Source organism: Vigna unguiculata, chromosome 10 (assembly GCF_037176805.1).
Source record: "Vigna unguiculata cultivar grain cowpea cultivar isolate G323 ecotype 2 chromosome 10, ASM3717680v1, whole genome shotgun sequence".
In the NCBI taxonomy this organism is placed as follows: Eukaryota; Viridiplantae; Streptophyta; class Magnoliopsida; order Fabales; family Fabaceae; genus Vigna; species Vigna unguiculata.
In genome coordinates, this window is record NC_140801.1 from 3,135,867 (window position 1) to 3,153,577 (window position 17,711).

A 17,711-nucleotide genomic window follows, 5' to 3' on the forward strand; every position below is an offset into this window, starting at 1 on the left:
AAGTCGTGAATCTCGACCTATCCATTAAACACTTGGTTTTTCTTCCTGCACCCCCAATTTTTCTTCCTACAGCCCCAACTTTTTTACAATTTCACTGCTACCCTTTTGGTTTGTAGTTACCAATTTTCAGAAATCAGTGTTACCGGCTTTCAGAATCCGGTGTTACCGGTTTCCAGAAACCGGTGTTACTGGCTTTCAGAAACCGGGGTATCGAATTTCATTATGGGGGGTGCGGGTTACGGAGGTATTTAGTTTATAATTGTTTTTATTTTTTTGAAAGATATAATGGTCTTCACAATCAAACTTGGAGGTGCAGGAAGAAAAATTGGGGATGCAGGAAGAAAAACCCTTCCAGATAGATACATTTTCGTATTTGATCCAACAATCTAAGTGTTTATCTTCCTGCACCCCCAATTTTTCTTCCTACACCTCCAACTTTTTATAATTCCACTACTACCCTTTTGGTTTGTAGTTACCGGCTTTCAGAAGACGGAGTTACCGGCTTTCAAAACCCAGTGTTACAGGCTTTCAGAACCCGGTGTTACAAGCTTTCAGAACCCGGTGTTACCAACTTTCAGAAACCGGTGTTACCAGCTTTCAGAATCCGGTTTTATCGATTTTCAAGATAAGAACAGTGCCGAAACATGAATAAAAATTTTAGGGGTACCAATTTAATTTGTTTTATATATAAATTAATTCTCTAGTTATATAAAAAGTTCTTCATTTTCTTTACTTAAACCATTTTTATATAGTGATTCACTTATGCACTTTTCAATTTCTAATATTTCTAAATTATTGAATTCACACAACAGAGGTATTCTAATTTCTATTCCAAATCAAGGTTTTCCAACTAATTCATTATGTGTAGTAGAATTTGTAATGCAACCCAATATATATCCATAAATTTTACCATTTCAGCAGAAACACAACCTTTAAATTTCATAATTTAAGGTTGTACTAATTTGGGTAAAAATATAATTAAGGTTCAGGCCAATTTGATAAAAAAAATTCCTAAATTATAATTAAGGTTCATACTAATTTGGATAAAACTTAATTTGGTAGAAACATAATAGGAGAATCATAAATTTAAGATACATAAACCATAATAAAATATTAATGATTTATGACAAATATTGAGATAATCATTTATCTCCTTACTTTTCTTGTTTACTTTAATACTTTCTTGATGACTTATTGAGAAATAATTTTATTATGATCACAGATAGAACCTTAATTTCTTTTATCAAACAACATCCATCAAATTAATTTTTATTTTTAAACAATAAAGATATAAAACTAAAAAATATATAAATAAAATTATTAGAAATTTTCTTAAACTTAATATAAATAATATAATTATATATAAATATAATTTTAAAATATATAAAAATATATATAAAAAAAATTAAAAACAAAAATTGGGGTTACCGGCTTTTAGGAACCGATGTTACCGGCTTTCAGAAACCGGTTTTACCGACTTTCAGAAACCGGGGTACCAAATTTCATTCTTGGGGATGCGGGCTACGGAGATATTTAATTTATAATTTATTTTTATTTTTTTGAAGGATATAATGGTCTTCACAGTCAAACTTGGAGGTGTAGGAAGAAAAATTGGGGATGCAAGAAGAAAAATTGGGGGTGCGAGATGCAGAGATATTTAATTTATAATTTATTTTTTTGAAGGATATAATGGTCTTCACAGTCAAACTTGGAAGTGCAGGAAAAAAAATTGGGGGTGCAGGAAGAAAAATCCTAAACACTGCCCCTTTGATTATTATTTTCACTAAGATTGAGTTTAGATGAATTTTAAACTTTTTAAAAAATTTAAATTATTATGATATATATATATATATATATATATATATATATATATATATATATATATATATATATATATATTCAAAATTATAATATTTTAAATTTTTATTTTGCACATAATAATTTAACTTATATTTGAAAATGACAAAAATTCTTATCCTCACGAGTATTTAAGAATAAATTCTCTTATAAATACTTCAAATATATATTTACGGATAATGAACAACTGATAATTCAATACCTGTCACTAAATAAATAACGTGTGGGTGTCATGTCACTCGACTTAGGATTATCTACTACCTATAAAATATTAAAATTGAAATTTAAAATATATGTAATATAATTTATATTATATTTTATTACTTTTTTGTAATTTTATTAAAATTTTATTTTAAAAAAATATAAATAATTTTTTTAAATATCTGCAAGTATGAATATCCATGAATTTTAAAAGATATGTGGATATTTTTTAATTGTGTATCTAACGTTCCATCTCCGACTCAATATGTTGTTATTCCTACTTCTATATAATTAACAAAGAAATTAAAACATTAATTAACTTTATATATTTAATGCAACATAAGATACATAATTTAAGAAAGGATAAATTAAAAAGCATTTCATTTTTGATTTATAATCTTATAAAAATGAAAGTTTACAATTTTATATAGTCAAATATTCTTATAAATTTTGAAAAAAAAATTTCTTCTTAAAGTTACCTACAAAACATTAATGTTTTTCCTCCAAACCACTTATAATAGTCTCTTATATTACCATTGACTAAATTTAATTATGCATCCAATGGTTAGAGTTCAATCTCTCCAAAAAATATTATTAAATATGTTAAATATGATTTACAAGTTCACCACACTTTATTACTATAAAAACTTTCGTGTCTGCATATATAACTTTCCTGGCGAATAAAAAATTATCGATAAAATTTCGATTTTTAAAATTTCTATTATTTTTAAAAGAATTTATTATATCTATAAAATTTGTTGTTAATTTAGTAATGTTATTATCAACGAATATTTTTATAAATAATAAATTCGTTAATAATTAAATGTTTTAATAATTTGTCAGTAAAATTAGTGTCAAAATTTCTGTCATTTATTTTAGACTTTGACTATTTCAATAATAAATATTTTTTTTGTAATTGAATGTTTTTATAAATTTGTATGTAACTTAAACATTAAATTTCCAGCAAAATTTGACGTAATATTCTATTAAATCCATTAAAGATGGATGAGAGGAAGAAAAAAAGAAGGAGGAGGAAAGTCAAAGGAAGAGGAGAAGTTGAAGAAGTAAAAGAAGGAAAAAAAAGAACACTCAAATCGCTAAATTATTTATAGATACATAATTGTTAATACATACATATTTACCGATGAACTTTTTAGTGCCGCTTTTTTATTAGAAAATTCATTTTATTAACGGAATTCCACTATTATCGATAGAATCTTCCATTTGATAATTTCTTTTTTTTTTCTTGTAAACCGTATTAATTATTTTCTATTTATTAAATATATAATTATGAATTTGAGTTCTAAACTATAAAATTCAACAATATTTAAAAAATAAATAAATAAATTTATTAGTTTAAAATTTAAAATAGAAAATAATGTCGCAATATTTTATATGGATTATTCCGTATTAATATTGATTTTTTTTATATACATCTTTTTGAAATATTCAACATTCATAAGTGTGTCGTTGACATGGCATCCAAAGACTTAGTTCACCCGAATCATACACCAAAAAGAATCACAATTTTTTCTTCAATTTCCTTTTTTTGAATAAAAGATGTCAAATATAAGAAGAGTGCATTAATGTCAAACGTAATAAAAAGCTTGAAAATAAAGCACACCTACCCATGTTTTGGGTTATAAATTAGAATGTGTTGAATACATTGTGGTACGAACAAAAGTAATAATGGCTTCTAATAGAGTCTCTTTTATTTGGGTTCTTCTCTTTGTTTTTGTGTTAGGTTTGTTATTTGCTAGGGCATCAACACTTAAGTTAAGGTAGCTGATGCCTCCGGGTTTCATGCAAGTAAGTGAACTCTTTCATTCTTCTGGTTTTTTAATGTTGTTGTCTTTCCATAGACAAATATATATGTGTTAAATATAAATTGATTTCTACATTTTTTTCAATAAGTGATTGTTTTATACACGACTATTTAATCATATGCATGGAATGAAAATTCTTTCCATAAATATTTTTAAAGGTAAAAATAATTATTTGATAAACTAATTTTATTTTATGTATAAGTTAATTAACTTTGATGGAGATCTCATATTGACCAGAGATACAAGACAAATTTACTCTATGTAATTGAGTGTAAATCTTACCTCCCAAGTCAATATTTTATAATTGAATTATGTTTGTAGTTCATTACTTAAGATGGTAACAAAATTATCCAAAGTTTATTATAACAGAATTTATTTTTTGTTGGATATATTGTCTTATCTATTATCGAGTCATTATCATATCATCGTTAATATCATGTTGAAGATGTGTATGTTTCAACGTGAAGGAAATGTGTTAGAGATCTACATCAACTAAAATTAAAGTAGATGACTAAAACTTTTTAATAAGTAATTCTAAGGTAAATAAAAATAACAATACAAGAATAGTAAAGTTTTTTAATTTATATTAAGTTAAAATCTAATTTCAGAGATTGTAAATACCACGCAAAGAAGATAATACCATTTTGCATTTTTCTCCAAAAATATAATTTGTTTTTTCTATTCCAGGTAGTTATTCTAGTTTTAATAATCACAAACTTGCTCTTCTTACTTATTTAGTTCTAGAAGTTAAATATAATTTAAGTGACAAACAAAGACTTTTTTTATTCTTCTGGTACAAGATTTCATTCAATCCAACGTTGATAACTAATGATGGTTTTTTCTAGCTATCATTTATGTTGTGTTTGGATGAGGCAATTTAATGAAGTAATTAATTTATTTGAAGAAATTGAAATGCTTTGAAGTAAGATGACATGTTTGGATGAAGAAATTAAAAGGAAATTGAAACTAATGAATTTCAAAAAGGTATTTTAAATAACTAAAATAATAGAATTTGAAATTCACTCAAAAAAGAAGAAAATTGAAATTCCACTCCTAGAACGAGTCGGTCTAGAACGAAGGTCGAGCCAAGTCAGCACGAGCGGATGGTCAAGCCAAATCGACCTGGGCCAAAGGTACAGTCAAGTCAGCCTAGGCCGAAGGTTGAGCCATGTGGTTCGGGTCGAAGGTTAACTCGAGTTGGTCTAGGCTGAAGTCGAGCTGAGTTGATCCAAGCTAAAGTCAAGCCAAGTCGGCCTAGGTCAAAGGTCGAATCGAAGGTCAAACCGAGTCGATTAGGGTCGAAGGTCAAGCTGAGTTGGCCTAAGCCAAAGGTTGAGTCGAATTGGCCTGTACCGAAGGTCGAGTCTGTAACATCCCTATTTTTTTTAATAAACTATATTATTTATTTTAAATAAAACATTTAGAAAATATTCTATTTTTACTAACGTTTTGTATTTTATTATGATGTAGTTTAAACATTAAAAATATTATTAAATAGGTGTGTGTAAAAAAAAATATATATGGAGAATTTTCTAAAAGAGAAAAAAATAATAATAATAATATAGAAAAAAAAAGAAAAAAAAAAAGAAGAAGAAGAAGAAGAAGAAGATAAGATTAGAAGAAAAGATAAGAAGAAGAAAAAAAAATAAAAAAAAAATAATAAAAAGAAGATAAGATTAAGAGATAAGCATTATCTCTTTATTAATGTAGGTAATGATAGTTTTGAAAGAAAAAGCACATGGCTTGCTTATATATATATATACATATGAATGTTACGTAAAGGGAGGTGAGAAAGTGAGAAAGAAAGAAAGAAAGGAAGGAAGGAAGGAAGAAAGAGAAAGAAAGGAGAGAGAGAAAGAAGAGAGAGAAAGAGAAAGAGAAAGAAGAGAGGGAAAGAGAAAAATAGGAAAGAAAATTTAGAGCAAAGATTCAAAGAGATCCTAGTCTTCTACAACTATTAGTGTGCTCTTCAATCAATAAGGTAAGGGGGAGTGAGGTTAAGCTCTTATATATTAATCTTGATAAGCTCATGGGTTTTATATTAATCTTTTATTTATTTTGACTCATATATTATTCTTTTTACTTTCATTCAACTTATTTTCATTTATTATCCTCTTATATGTATTTTATTTAATCTCTAATTATATACTGATCCTGTTTATTTAGTTTATTTTATTTATCTCCAGTTACGCACTGGTCCTGTTTATTTATTTTATTTATTTTATTTATCTCCAGTTACGCACTGGTCCTGTTTATTTTATTTATTTTATTTATCTCCAGTTACGCACTGGTCCTGTTTATTTAGTTTATTTTATTTATCTCCAGTTACGCATTGGTCCTGTTTATTTATTTTATTTATTTTATTTATCTCCAGTTACGCACTGGTCCTGTTTATTTATTTTATTTTATTTACCTCCAGTCACGCACTGGTCCTGTTTATTTTATTTTATTTTATTTATCTCCAGTTACGCACTGGTCCTGTTTATTTTATTTTATTTTATTTATCTCCAGTTACGCACTGGTCCTGTTTATTTTATTTTATTTTATTTATCTCCAGTTATGCACTGGTCCTGTTTAATTATTTTATTTTATTTAATCTCTAATTACGTACTGGTTCTGTTTAATTTATATTTTTGTTTATTTATAACGTTCTTACCCTTATCTAATTATTTACTTAAAGTTCTTGCTTTGATTCTTATTTTATCATTATTTTATAATTAAAAATAAAAATAAATGTGAAGTGAAGTGAAAGTAAATATTATTTTATTTAGTGAGCTTGGATAGAAGAAAATTGCATATCCATTTTATCGTTGTTTTATATCCTTTGTATATTGTTTATACAATGACATGGACTGATAGTCATCACATTTTATGACCTTTGAAAATACCCAAGAGTGTGTCAGTTAAGTAAGAGTTAAGTCTGGTTTCAATAAGTTGAGATTAAACCAGTGTCAAAGTGTTTGTATTTGGGAAGTCACAGTTTGGTACACTGCGGGATGAAAGGCAGGGACCATGGTGGGGTCTAAGGAAGTTTTACCAAGTAGGTGAATATCTGGATAGTTCAGAATAGCGCCCTGGACTAGGATATTCATAGGCCAAACTTGGGACTGTCCGATACTTGCTCGGCATCGCCAAGGTTAGGTAGTGAGTATATATCTCTTTTGTGAGCCGATGAATGGCCAGTATTCTCGAGAAAGAAATAATTATGATTGTACCAATGTTTTATGAGAAATACTCAACTACCTAATCACTTCCCAAAGCAACTTTTGATGTTCAGATTGGATCATCAGAAGTGGAATATGGATCCATATGTCTGGTAAAACAAGATCAAGTTTGGTGGTTATAGGTCCAAATCTAGGCCCCGGTGTCTGCATTGTTTGTTGAGTTTATTAAGATTGATATTTAAGGCTTATAAAGACCTCACTCCTTTCATATTTTTCTTTCATATGTACCTGTTGCATGAGCAGAAGAGGAACCTGCTCAGTGAGAGTTGTTCGGGATATTATTGGTGGATCTTCTGAAGATTGACTCATGGATAATTTCTATTAATATCTTCAGGAGATGTTAAAAATATAGAAAATCTTCTATTCTGATGTAGGACTCTTAATATTTAACAAATATATATTTTTGTAATATTTTATGAACAATTACATAGATGCAAACTACATATATGAATATGAAGTTATGTTATTATTAATATTCTCTCAAGGATAATCTTATGGAAAAAAAAAATTTGATTCCATATCTTTTTATCAAATAATAATTATTTAGTATAGTAGTCGGGGCGTCACAGAGTCGAGTTGGTCCAAGTCGATGGGCAAGCCGAGTCAGCCCGAGTTGAAGGTCAAACCAAGTCAGACCAAGACGAAATTGAGTTGAGTCAGTCTGGTCAAAATTGAGCTGAGTCTGGCTACCGAAGTCAAGTTGAGTCCACCTGAGCTAAAGTTAAGTCAATTCGGCTCAAGCTAAAGGTCGAAATGAGTCAACCCGGGTAGAAGGTCGAATCGAGCTGACCCAGACCGAAGATCGAGCCAAGTCGGCCAAGCCGAGTTGGTCCAAGTCAAAAGTGGAGTAGAGTCGAGATGAGTCATTCTAGATTGAAAGTCGAGAACTCAAGCGAAAGGATAAAGTTGAGTTTATCTTAAAATAGAAATTAAATTGCTTTATCCAAACAAGAAAATTAAAATCTAAAATATTTCAATTACTCAATAAAACAAACTATTTAATAAATGAAGGAATTCAACTGAAATATACATTTCAAATTTTTGAAATCTCTCATTCAAACACATGAATAGGATTTGCTTAAATGATCCAAGAATGTCCTGTTTTGGTTTTACTTTTCTAGTCATTTTAGATTCAATCATTGGACCTTTTTTCTTTTTTTCGATAAGTATTTATTGAAATTATTTATCCAATTAGAAATGCTTGCTTTACTTAGAAGTAAATTTCTTTGATAAAATAAATCCTTAACTATATTTTTCTTCACAGGTTCATATGAAAAATTTCAGAGTAGAAGGTTAGTGGACCAGAAACGAGCAGATATTCCTCGTGATGGAAATTATTATCCATGATTTGGATGTTGCATGTCTTGTGTTTGAAAGAATATTAAGAAATAAAAAGGTGTATTAGATAGCATGGTTATGCATATTTATAATTGGTTGGAATGTTCTATATGTTAAAATTTAAGTTATTTCTTTTATCTTGATAATTTTATTAGCAGAGAAGGTGAACTTATCATCTATCTTACTCTGCTTTTCAAACCCTTTAAATGAATTATCTTATATATTTCAAATATTAGTGTAAGAGTTGAATCCAAGGTCTCTCCAACCCTCCATTTCAAACAATGTGAAATCTTGTTTAAAATAGTGCTGAGTTTATGCTTTTATGTTTTAAATTTTACTTTGTAATTATATTTCAAATTCTATGAAAGAAAGACAATATATATTACAATCTTTATCTTTAAATTTTTTTTCTCTTATTTACTGTATTAAATATTAGTTTAAATACATCAAAATTTTGTAAGAAAAACTTAAAACGTAGAAACAACTTTTTCAAATATCAAGAGTGCGAAAAATGTTTACTTTTTGAAAGATAATAATAATTCAGGTAACGTTTAAAATGAATTCATATTATTTCGTCTCAGCTCTCATCTTAAAAAGTAATTGACGAGAGAAGTAAAAGATGGGTTTAGTCTTTCAAGAATTTTAAGTTAAAATTGAAAAATAAATTTTCATCTTGAAGTAATATTTAATATAAAATAAATTAGTCACAATTTTCATGATATTTGAAAGACTAGATAAACAGTTCTTTAAATTTTTTACTTGATATAATTTAAATTTTTTACTTGCTATATAATTATTAGTTCTTTAATTTTTTTTTGGTTCATTATTTTTTTGTCTTTTTATTATTTGTCGGTTCAATTTAGTGTTTCAATTATTTAAAAAGATTTAATTTGGTCATCTCTGTTAAGCTGAACTTGACATTCTGTCAATACATCACACATGTCAAATCGTGGAATTTTCAATTTTCTTTTAATTATTCATTAATTATTTTTTTCTAAAAATATATAAACTGTCACATTTCAGATTACAGTCAAGCCACGTGGTAGGTTATAGTTGTGCCACTTGCCACGTGGCAGTTGTAGTAGTTGTTTTCAATTTAGTCTCTAATTTAAATTTTTTATTCAATTTAGTCCTCTATTCTTTGAAACAATCCAATTTGATTCTCTGCTATTTGAGAACAAATTAGTAATTAAGTTTAATTACAAGTTATCTATACATGTTAAAATAATTTTTAAAATTCATACATCAAATTACTCCACCTAAATACTCAAATTATTTTAATTTTTACATTTTTACCCTTGTAATTTTTTACACTTGAAATTTTTTACACTTTAAAAAATAAAATAATTTGAATATTTAGGTGTAGTGATTTGATGTATAAATTAAAAAAAAAATATTTTAACATGTATATATAGTTGTAATTAAGCTTATTTACTAATTTGATATCAGATTGGAGGAGACAAAGTTAGATGGTTTTAAAGATTAGGGGACTAAGTTGAACCAAAAATTTAAATAAAGGACAAAATTATAAATAACTACTACTACTGTCACGTGACACGACTGTAATCTGTCACGAGGCACAATTGTAACCTACAACGTGGCACGATTGTACATGACACGTGACAGTTTATATATTTTAAAAAAAAATAAAAAACTTTTAAAAAAATTAAAATTTCCACGAATTGACACGTGGGATGTTAACTAATTGGAGGACTAAATTGAACAAACAAATAATAAGATACCAAAATAAACCAAACAAAAAATTAGAAGATTAAATCGATAATTATACCTTTTTTACTACTAAAGAAGTTGGATTTTTTTTTTAATTCTAAATCAATATTTATATTTTATAAACCAATAACAATATTGGTATATATTAAAATTAACGTTAATGGTAGAAGAATTTAAAATAATACAAAATAAATAAAAGAAAATACATTCTTTTTGTCTTGAATAGGTTTTATGGTAAATAAATTACTTGTAAATATCCAGAAAGTAGATAGCATGATGAAGGTTCATTGGATTGTATGACGATGAATAATTACCGTAATTATTTTCGTTTTGCTTTTTTAAAGAATGAATGAATTGTACGAATCTTCATATATAAATGTAATAAAAAAATGTTTAGCTTTTATAATATAGAAGATGGTTTATTCAGTTTAGACTTTGTTTTGTTTTCTTATTTTCATTTCAGTATGATATCTAATTCACTTTACACAAGAGTTTTATTATTCTTGGTGTAAGGCCCAGTTTTCTGCCCTAATGTTTTAAGGACTACCTTAAAACTGTTGGGCCTAAGGGTTGGTCCAAAGGATAAAACCCACTCTTAAGCCTGTCCTAACTCACACTTTCTATTCACTTTCAGAAAACCTTGAGCTGCAGCTGTCAATCCCTCTGCTAGGGTTCCAAAGTTCCCTCAGATTCACGTTTAGCTTGGCCTTGATTTTGCTCGCCTTGCAAGTCTTGTTCTAAAGCTGTTGTGCTCTGTGGTTCAATGTCAAAGTTTCGTACAAACCCCTTTCCAGGTAAAGGAAGTTAGGGTTTGCTAAATCGTTGGTTTCCAAGTTTGCTTTGTTGATATTTTCGTGATTTGATGGATTGTTTACTGCTCTAAGCTTATGAAATGTATTATTGCATGGTTTGGATTGGACTTTTGGTAAGCAGAGACTCGCCCAGGTTTTTTCACGCGAATGGTCGCTCAGGCGACCAGCTCAGTTTTAAGCGAGCAAGCGTCTCGCTCAGGCGAGGAGAGACTCGCTTAAGCGAGAATGCGTGGAGGCTACTGTTTCTTGTGTCGAGCTCTCGCCTAGGCGAAGGGAGCTCGCCTGAGCGAGGCCCTTCAGCCTGAGCGAAGAGCTGGGCGAGTGTGCGCTCTGATTTGATGTTTCTCTTTCTGTTTTTGGATGTTTGGCATGTAAGTGAATGGATTGTTGTATAATGGCATAAGGGGGATGAATATGCATGAGCAGGAGGGTGCACGGGTTATGAATGATGAACTTGGATAAATTCTTGGCATGTAATGAATATGAGATTGGTTGGTTATGAATATGGCATGGTAATGAGATGAGTTGAAACCCTATATTCATGGGTGAAGTATGACGAGTTAGTATGGATTTGACCTGGAACATGAAAGGGTTTGATTATAAGGGTTGACATGATACATATACATGCATGATAAATATTACTTGGTTGTTTGAATATATTTGGTGTGTGGTCAGTGCGTAATTCCTTGAAATCTCTAGGTGAGATTTCAGGGTCGTGCTTCAGTGGTCGGGATGTAATTCCATGACCCTTGTTAGTGGGTGTCCATGGTGGTGCCCTATCTATATAATTCGGTAAGGATTGCATCTTGACACTCTAAGGAGTCAGTTAGTCTCACTTAGAGCGGACTGACTCTTGTGGTAAGAGTAGCCGGAGGCCTAAACTCACTAAGGGCTAACCTTGTGTGGGAAGGATTGATTCATGGTAACACTTGTAACACATAGCTCGGGGGTGAGCAGAGGTATCCACCACAAGTGCAAGCATCCGCTGAATCCGACCAGATTATAAGTATCCGGATGAGTCGAGTCTTAGTGTATTGATTGAAAGGTCATAACATGCTTGGATGGTATATGTATATTGGAGTGTGAAGGTATGTCTGATTGCATGATAAAATCTTTTTGGCTCTAGCTTACCCTTTGCTTGTTTGATTGCTCTGTATGTTGTTCTTCTACTCTTGCGATGATCATCAATTTATTGATGGGAGCATATGCGAGAGGTACTCGTGGTCAACAGAGGTGAGATGATCCCACTGCTTAGTCTACATGGGTTGGACTTCATATTCTTAATGGGCTTTTCTTTAGGGCTATGGCCCATATACTTGTTTGTCTTTTGATTTCTATATATTATGTTAAACTTTTTAACTAGTTTCCTTTCGGACATCGTGGTGTGCCTTAGGTTGTAAGGAGTTAAGTTTTAAACTCCAGGACTACGCTGTTATGTTATCTTTATGTGACACTTCCTTTAGTTTTGTTTATTAAATTAAATGGGATGTTACACTTGGACTCAAACTATAGCTAGGTTCAAAACATATTCTATTAAATTATAACAAGGTTAATCTACAAATTACATTTTTCTAGTATATTATTTATATAAAAAAAATATTTTATCTATCGAATAATTTCATCAAGACACGATGAAAAAAAAAACACCACCATATGAAAACCAAATATTGGATTAAAAATAAAATAAAATCAAGACACATAGTGATAATATAGAACTGGTATTCTTGAATATCTTGTTGCTGATTCCGCAAATTGTGGTGTTCTTTAACACTCATATTTTGATATTTTCTTGGGACATTTTTCACTAGTCATTGACATTGTTATTCGATTTTAGACCAACCAAGCACTAACTAGGTTTAATGTTGAGTCCATGTTTGAAGTTCAATGTCAGCCACACATATATACCGGATGTTGAACTTTTAGCATTTTTGGGTACTTTTTTAGTCAACCCAATACATTTTCATCAACAATTAAATAAGTCAAATGTTTTCTTTAATATTAAAAGTAAATATAAATAATTTTTAAAATTTTTATTAAAAGTTCTTATTTTAGTTTAAAAGTGATTAATTTAAAAAAAAAAAGTTAAATGAAATTTTTTTAAAATTTAACAGTTACTTAAAAAATAAAAATCATAAAATAATTATTTAATTTAAAAAAAATATTTATTAAAAAGTATAATTGAAAATAAAAATGTGCATACAAAATTCCATGTGTATGTTCTTTTTTCAAAAGACAAAGAGTGGAAGTACATACAAAAGGTGTGCTATGTGAATTAGAACCAAAACCAATCTCCCAAGTAGAAATTTTGTCTAATGTGAATGAATAATTTGGGAAAAATATGATTCCTACACATGGCCTTTGGCGAAGTACTTAATTGAAAACATTAAAAATATTGTAACTAATTCCTTGACTTGATCCTTAAATAGTCACTGCTCATTCTTGATTCTAGCATACCCATGTGTTCTAGAAACCATGAATCTTAATTTCTTCGGACAAAAACATCGGAAAGGATGATGAGCTAGGAAGGATCATCCTACAAGTAGTTATTGTTTTTATCTAATTCTAGATTAAGAGAAAGGGCAAAAGTTACCTTTTTTCACGAAACTGCAACAACTTGCTTGTTGAATAAATCTTCTGTGAACAAAGGGATTTCAAGATTTCAAAGCTCGGTCAACGTTCTGCAAAAAAAAAATGGATTAGAGTGCAAGAATTAAAGAGGGGACTTTTTCTTTGTCAGATCCATGAACTACCCAAATCAGACCAACTTGCATGCCTGTGTTTCAAAAGAACAAAAAAATCAAAATCAAATTAATGATGGAAGCATGTCATTGGTCCCTTCTTTGAGCACCTTTTCAGAAGAGCCATAGAATTAGAACGTTTCCCATTATTATCTTAGCCATTTGGGTGAGAAAATTTCAAGTTGAAGGAAAAAGGCAAATTATGTTTCTAAGAACTCTATTGGGGTAAAACTCAATCTCTAAATTTCATTAAAAAAATCAAACCTTTCTGTGACCTGTTAATAAATGTTTCAAAAGGGTCTCTATACTTTTAAAGATTTCAACCTTGTGATTTCAAATTCATGTAAAAATCAGACCAACTTGCATGGCTCTGTTTGAAGATGTGATGTTGGAAAGTATCAGATAGAAGCCAAATTGATAATGCAAGGGTATGTAGTGTTTCAAACATGGTAAAGTGGATGAGAAAGTGACTCTAACATAAATTATAAACCTTCAAACATGCCATTGAAATGCTATTTGTAGACCATCACACCACACAAACATTTTAGCAGAAAAAGCTAAGAGTCCAAGATGCAGTATGTGTGGCCCTGAAGCACTAAGGTGGCCAACCATTGAACATGACATGTGGACTCACTTTATGCATAATGCCACATGTTTGGTCCAAAATCTTTGACAATACATGAAAACAAAAATATCTCAACCAAAAAAACTGGGGAGTTAGCATATAACAAAGTTTACTACACCCTAATCTGTTTATATATGAATCTCTTTAGAACAACCAAAAAAATCACCTTTTTGAATAAACTAATTTTTAACACTTATCAGTCCTGCCATGAACACTGAAATTCTCTCTCAGTAACATAAAACAGATTGGTCTTTGAGAAAATAAAATAAAATCTATCACAGTCTGTTATCAATTCATGTTTCATTTACAAGTTTCTTTGTGGAACAAATAAAGAAGCATCTTTTTTTAGTAAACTAAATACAAAGATGCAACTTTTTTGCACTATAGATTAACTCTACTCAGCAACACAAAATGAACTTATCTCAGAAAAAAAAAAAAAAATCTAACCGAGTTAGAAACAATTAATCCACATCTCATTATTGAAAAGTATCATCAGTGAAAAAGCTATCTACATCCCATTTACATGATTCAAGATCCTCATCCAACGAAACATCAATGTTAGAAAACACAGTAGGAAGAGGTTGCTCATAAAGAGCATGATCAGAAAACAAGAAACTATCAACTTCATCGTTTAACCCATCAAACACTTCTTCTTTGAATGTTTCTTCCAAAGACAAAGGTTCCATCCAAGGCTGAAACAACAGAACCGAAGTGGGTGAAGCACATGCGCCACAACTCCTCCGTTTAACCCCACTTTCACACTCTTTCAACGGCGGTTTGATGAAATTAGTGACAGCATCGGCACCTCTGAGGTTTATAGCTGCTCTGTCGTAAACCACAGCTGCTTCTTCTGCCGTGTCGAAGGTTCCAAGCCACACTCGTTTCCGCCGTATAGGGTCTCTTATCTCAGCGGCCCACCGTCCCCATGGCCGCTGCCGCACGCCGCGAAACTTGTGCTCTTGTTTTTGTTGGTGGTGTTGCTGTTTCATAGCTTCCTTGTACTTGGTCGAACAACAACTATCGTTGTTATTGTCCATGTTTTTGTTGTGCCCTTTTGTTTTGTTTGCATGCACAATTCTTATCTCACTAACCACTCTCTTAACTCTGTGAAGGTGAATAAGCTTTTCTTCGTCGTCTTCTTCTTCGCTAGAGGAGTCTGTGGCGTTGTGATCCGTTGCTGAAATGCGAATAACTTTGGGGAAGAAGAATTTGGATTTCGCGAACTTGGTGATGATGGTTTTCTCCTCGTGTTCTTCCATGGCAAGAACACTAAAGACAAAGGATTCTTCTTTATAGAGAATGTTCTTTTGGAGAACTATAGTTGTTTTATAGCATGTTTTGTTTCTATTTCCACTCTCCTTTCATTTTTCCTTAAATATATTAATATTAATTCTCTCAGTTTTTTTTTTTTATGGATTATATATTTTTAAGTGTATTTGTTTATTATATTTAATATTGTAAAGTAACAGAGAATTTGTAAGAAGATTTTAATAAAACAAAATACAACATTTCCTCTTTTAATAATTAAAGAATTCAATTATTGTGAGTTCTTGGGATACAAGTAACATGCTTCCTTGGTCACCAAGAAACTCACTCTCCTTGGGTCATCATCAGTTTCTTTTATGGACTACTTTTAAAGCTATTTATTTTTCTGTTAAAAAATATTAAAAAAAATTTAAAATCAGTGTGGAATACCATTATGTTACCTGAAATAAATTATATATATATATTATCAATATTTGAAGAAATGTTAAGAAAAGATTGATAAGAATCTTGATGTTTGACTTATTCAGTTAAACTAAGACAGATAGAAGAGGAACGGTTAAATTTTAAAATATCAGATTTTAAAAATATATACTCTTGAAAGGTTTACATCTTTAATAAACTTCATTAGTGAGTCATAGGAAACTGTGAAGAGGTCAACGTCTTAATTAATATGTGAAAAAAGTTCTTTGGAACGGTGTTGTGTCTGCACAGTATTATATGCCGTTGTTGGTTTGATTTTGGGATCAAGCAAAGAAAACAACATGTTCCGATACTTTAATTTAATGATAAAATAATAATTGGAAACATTTAGTCATTTTAGTGTGTCGAATTGTTTTATTATAATAAAAGACTTTCATGTAATATCTTTAAATGTTTAAAATTCAATTTTAAAAATATTATATATATTATATATATATATATATATATATATATATATATATATATATTTAAAAAATTATTTAGTGAAATTAGTATAGATTTTTTTTTATCAAGGATAACAATGATAAAACGTATCTAGATAAGAGAGTAATTACATAACACAATTTTTATTAATTATCTTTATAAGGAAAGGAAGCACAAATAGTATATCCCTGTTAATTAATTTTATTCTTTAAATTTTTTATCTATTTTTTTAAATAATTTTTAAAAAAGTCTAAAATTTAATAATCTTTTTATTTTAATAATAATTAAAATAAATAAATTTTTTTATTTATTGTCATTAAATAAAAATGAACACAGGTGCACAAAAACACATATATATTTGCAATAATTAATGGTAAGAATAAATAACTTTCCATTCCAAGACATAAGAAAGTAAAATTTTCCCTCTGTTTTTTCTTTTTTTGTCTGAAAAAAGACAAAGTAAAGATAATGACAAAATGAGTTAGATTTGATTTGACCAACAAATTTAATATATATTTGAAAAACATAAATATTATTGAAAGTTTAAGTTTAATGTTTTCATGATGTATTTTACAGTGGAAGTATTTGTTAAATTATTGTTAATTAGTTTTACAATTTCAATTTCTGCAAAACTATGAGGAAAATTATTCAAATTAAAATGAAGTTAATTTGTTAATATTTTCATTCTTTGACCAAATTTATTTATTACAACTATGAAAAAAAAGCTAAAACTTTTCTTTGGAGGATGTTAACCAATACTCTATAAGACTAATAATTAATACATATTAGATTTATCATTTTTACATTAAAAGTTGAAATAATTAATTTTATTAATTAAAAAAATATAAATATACATAATTTATTTATAAAGATAAAAATATTCTTTAAAATCTATAAACAATAAAAATAAACATTTTGGAAACTCAATTAAATCTCAAATTAATTTTTTTTAATTCTTTTTAAATGTTTAATACTATTTTTTTTAGTTTTTCTGTTAATTTAAATTTTTTATGTTTAATTAAATTTTAATTTTTAATAATATTAAAATATAATTATTTAATTATTTTTTAACTTTTATTAATAAATATTAAATAAAATATTATAATAATTATATAATATTTATGGATATTCTTGTTTTTAAAAAGAAATTATATTAATGGTAATTATGTCTTATTTCATTTAATATTATA

General features: G+C 28.8%; 1 protein-coding gene across 1 annotated transcript; it reads right to left on the reverse strand.

The window, feature by feature from the left end:
* Positions 1-14,803: 14,803 nt before the first annotated feature.
* Positions 14,804-15,626, reverse strand: LOC114172057 (ethylene-responsive transcription factor ERF069-like). The gene has a single exon (XM_028056787.2). The coding sequence runs from the start codon at positions 15,609-15,611 to the stop codon at positions 14,829-14,831; it is 783 nt and encodes a 260-aa protein (XP_027912588.1). The 5' UTR covers positions 15,612-15,626; the 3' UTR covers positions 14,804-14,828.
* Positions 15,627-17,711: the final 2,085 nt, after the last annotated feature.

Coding starts and splice junctions, on each gene's coding strand:
- LOC114172057 (XM_028056787.2), bottom strand. CDS start 15,611: ATGGAAGAACACGAGGAGAAAACCATCATCACCAAGTTCGCGAAATCC.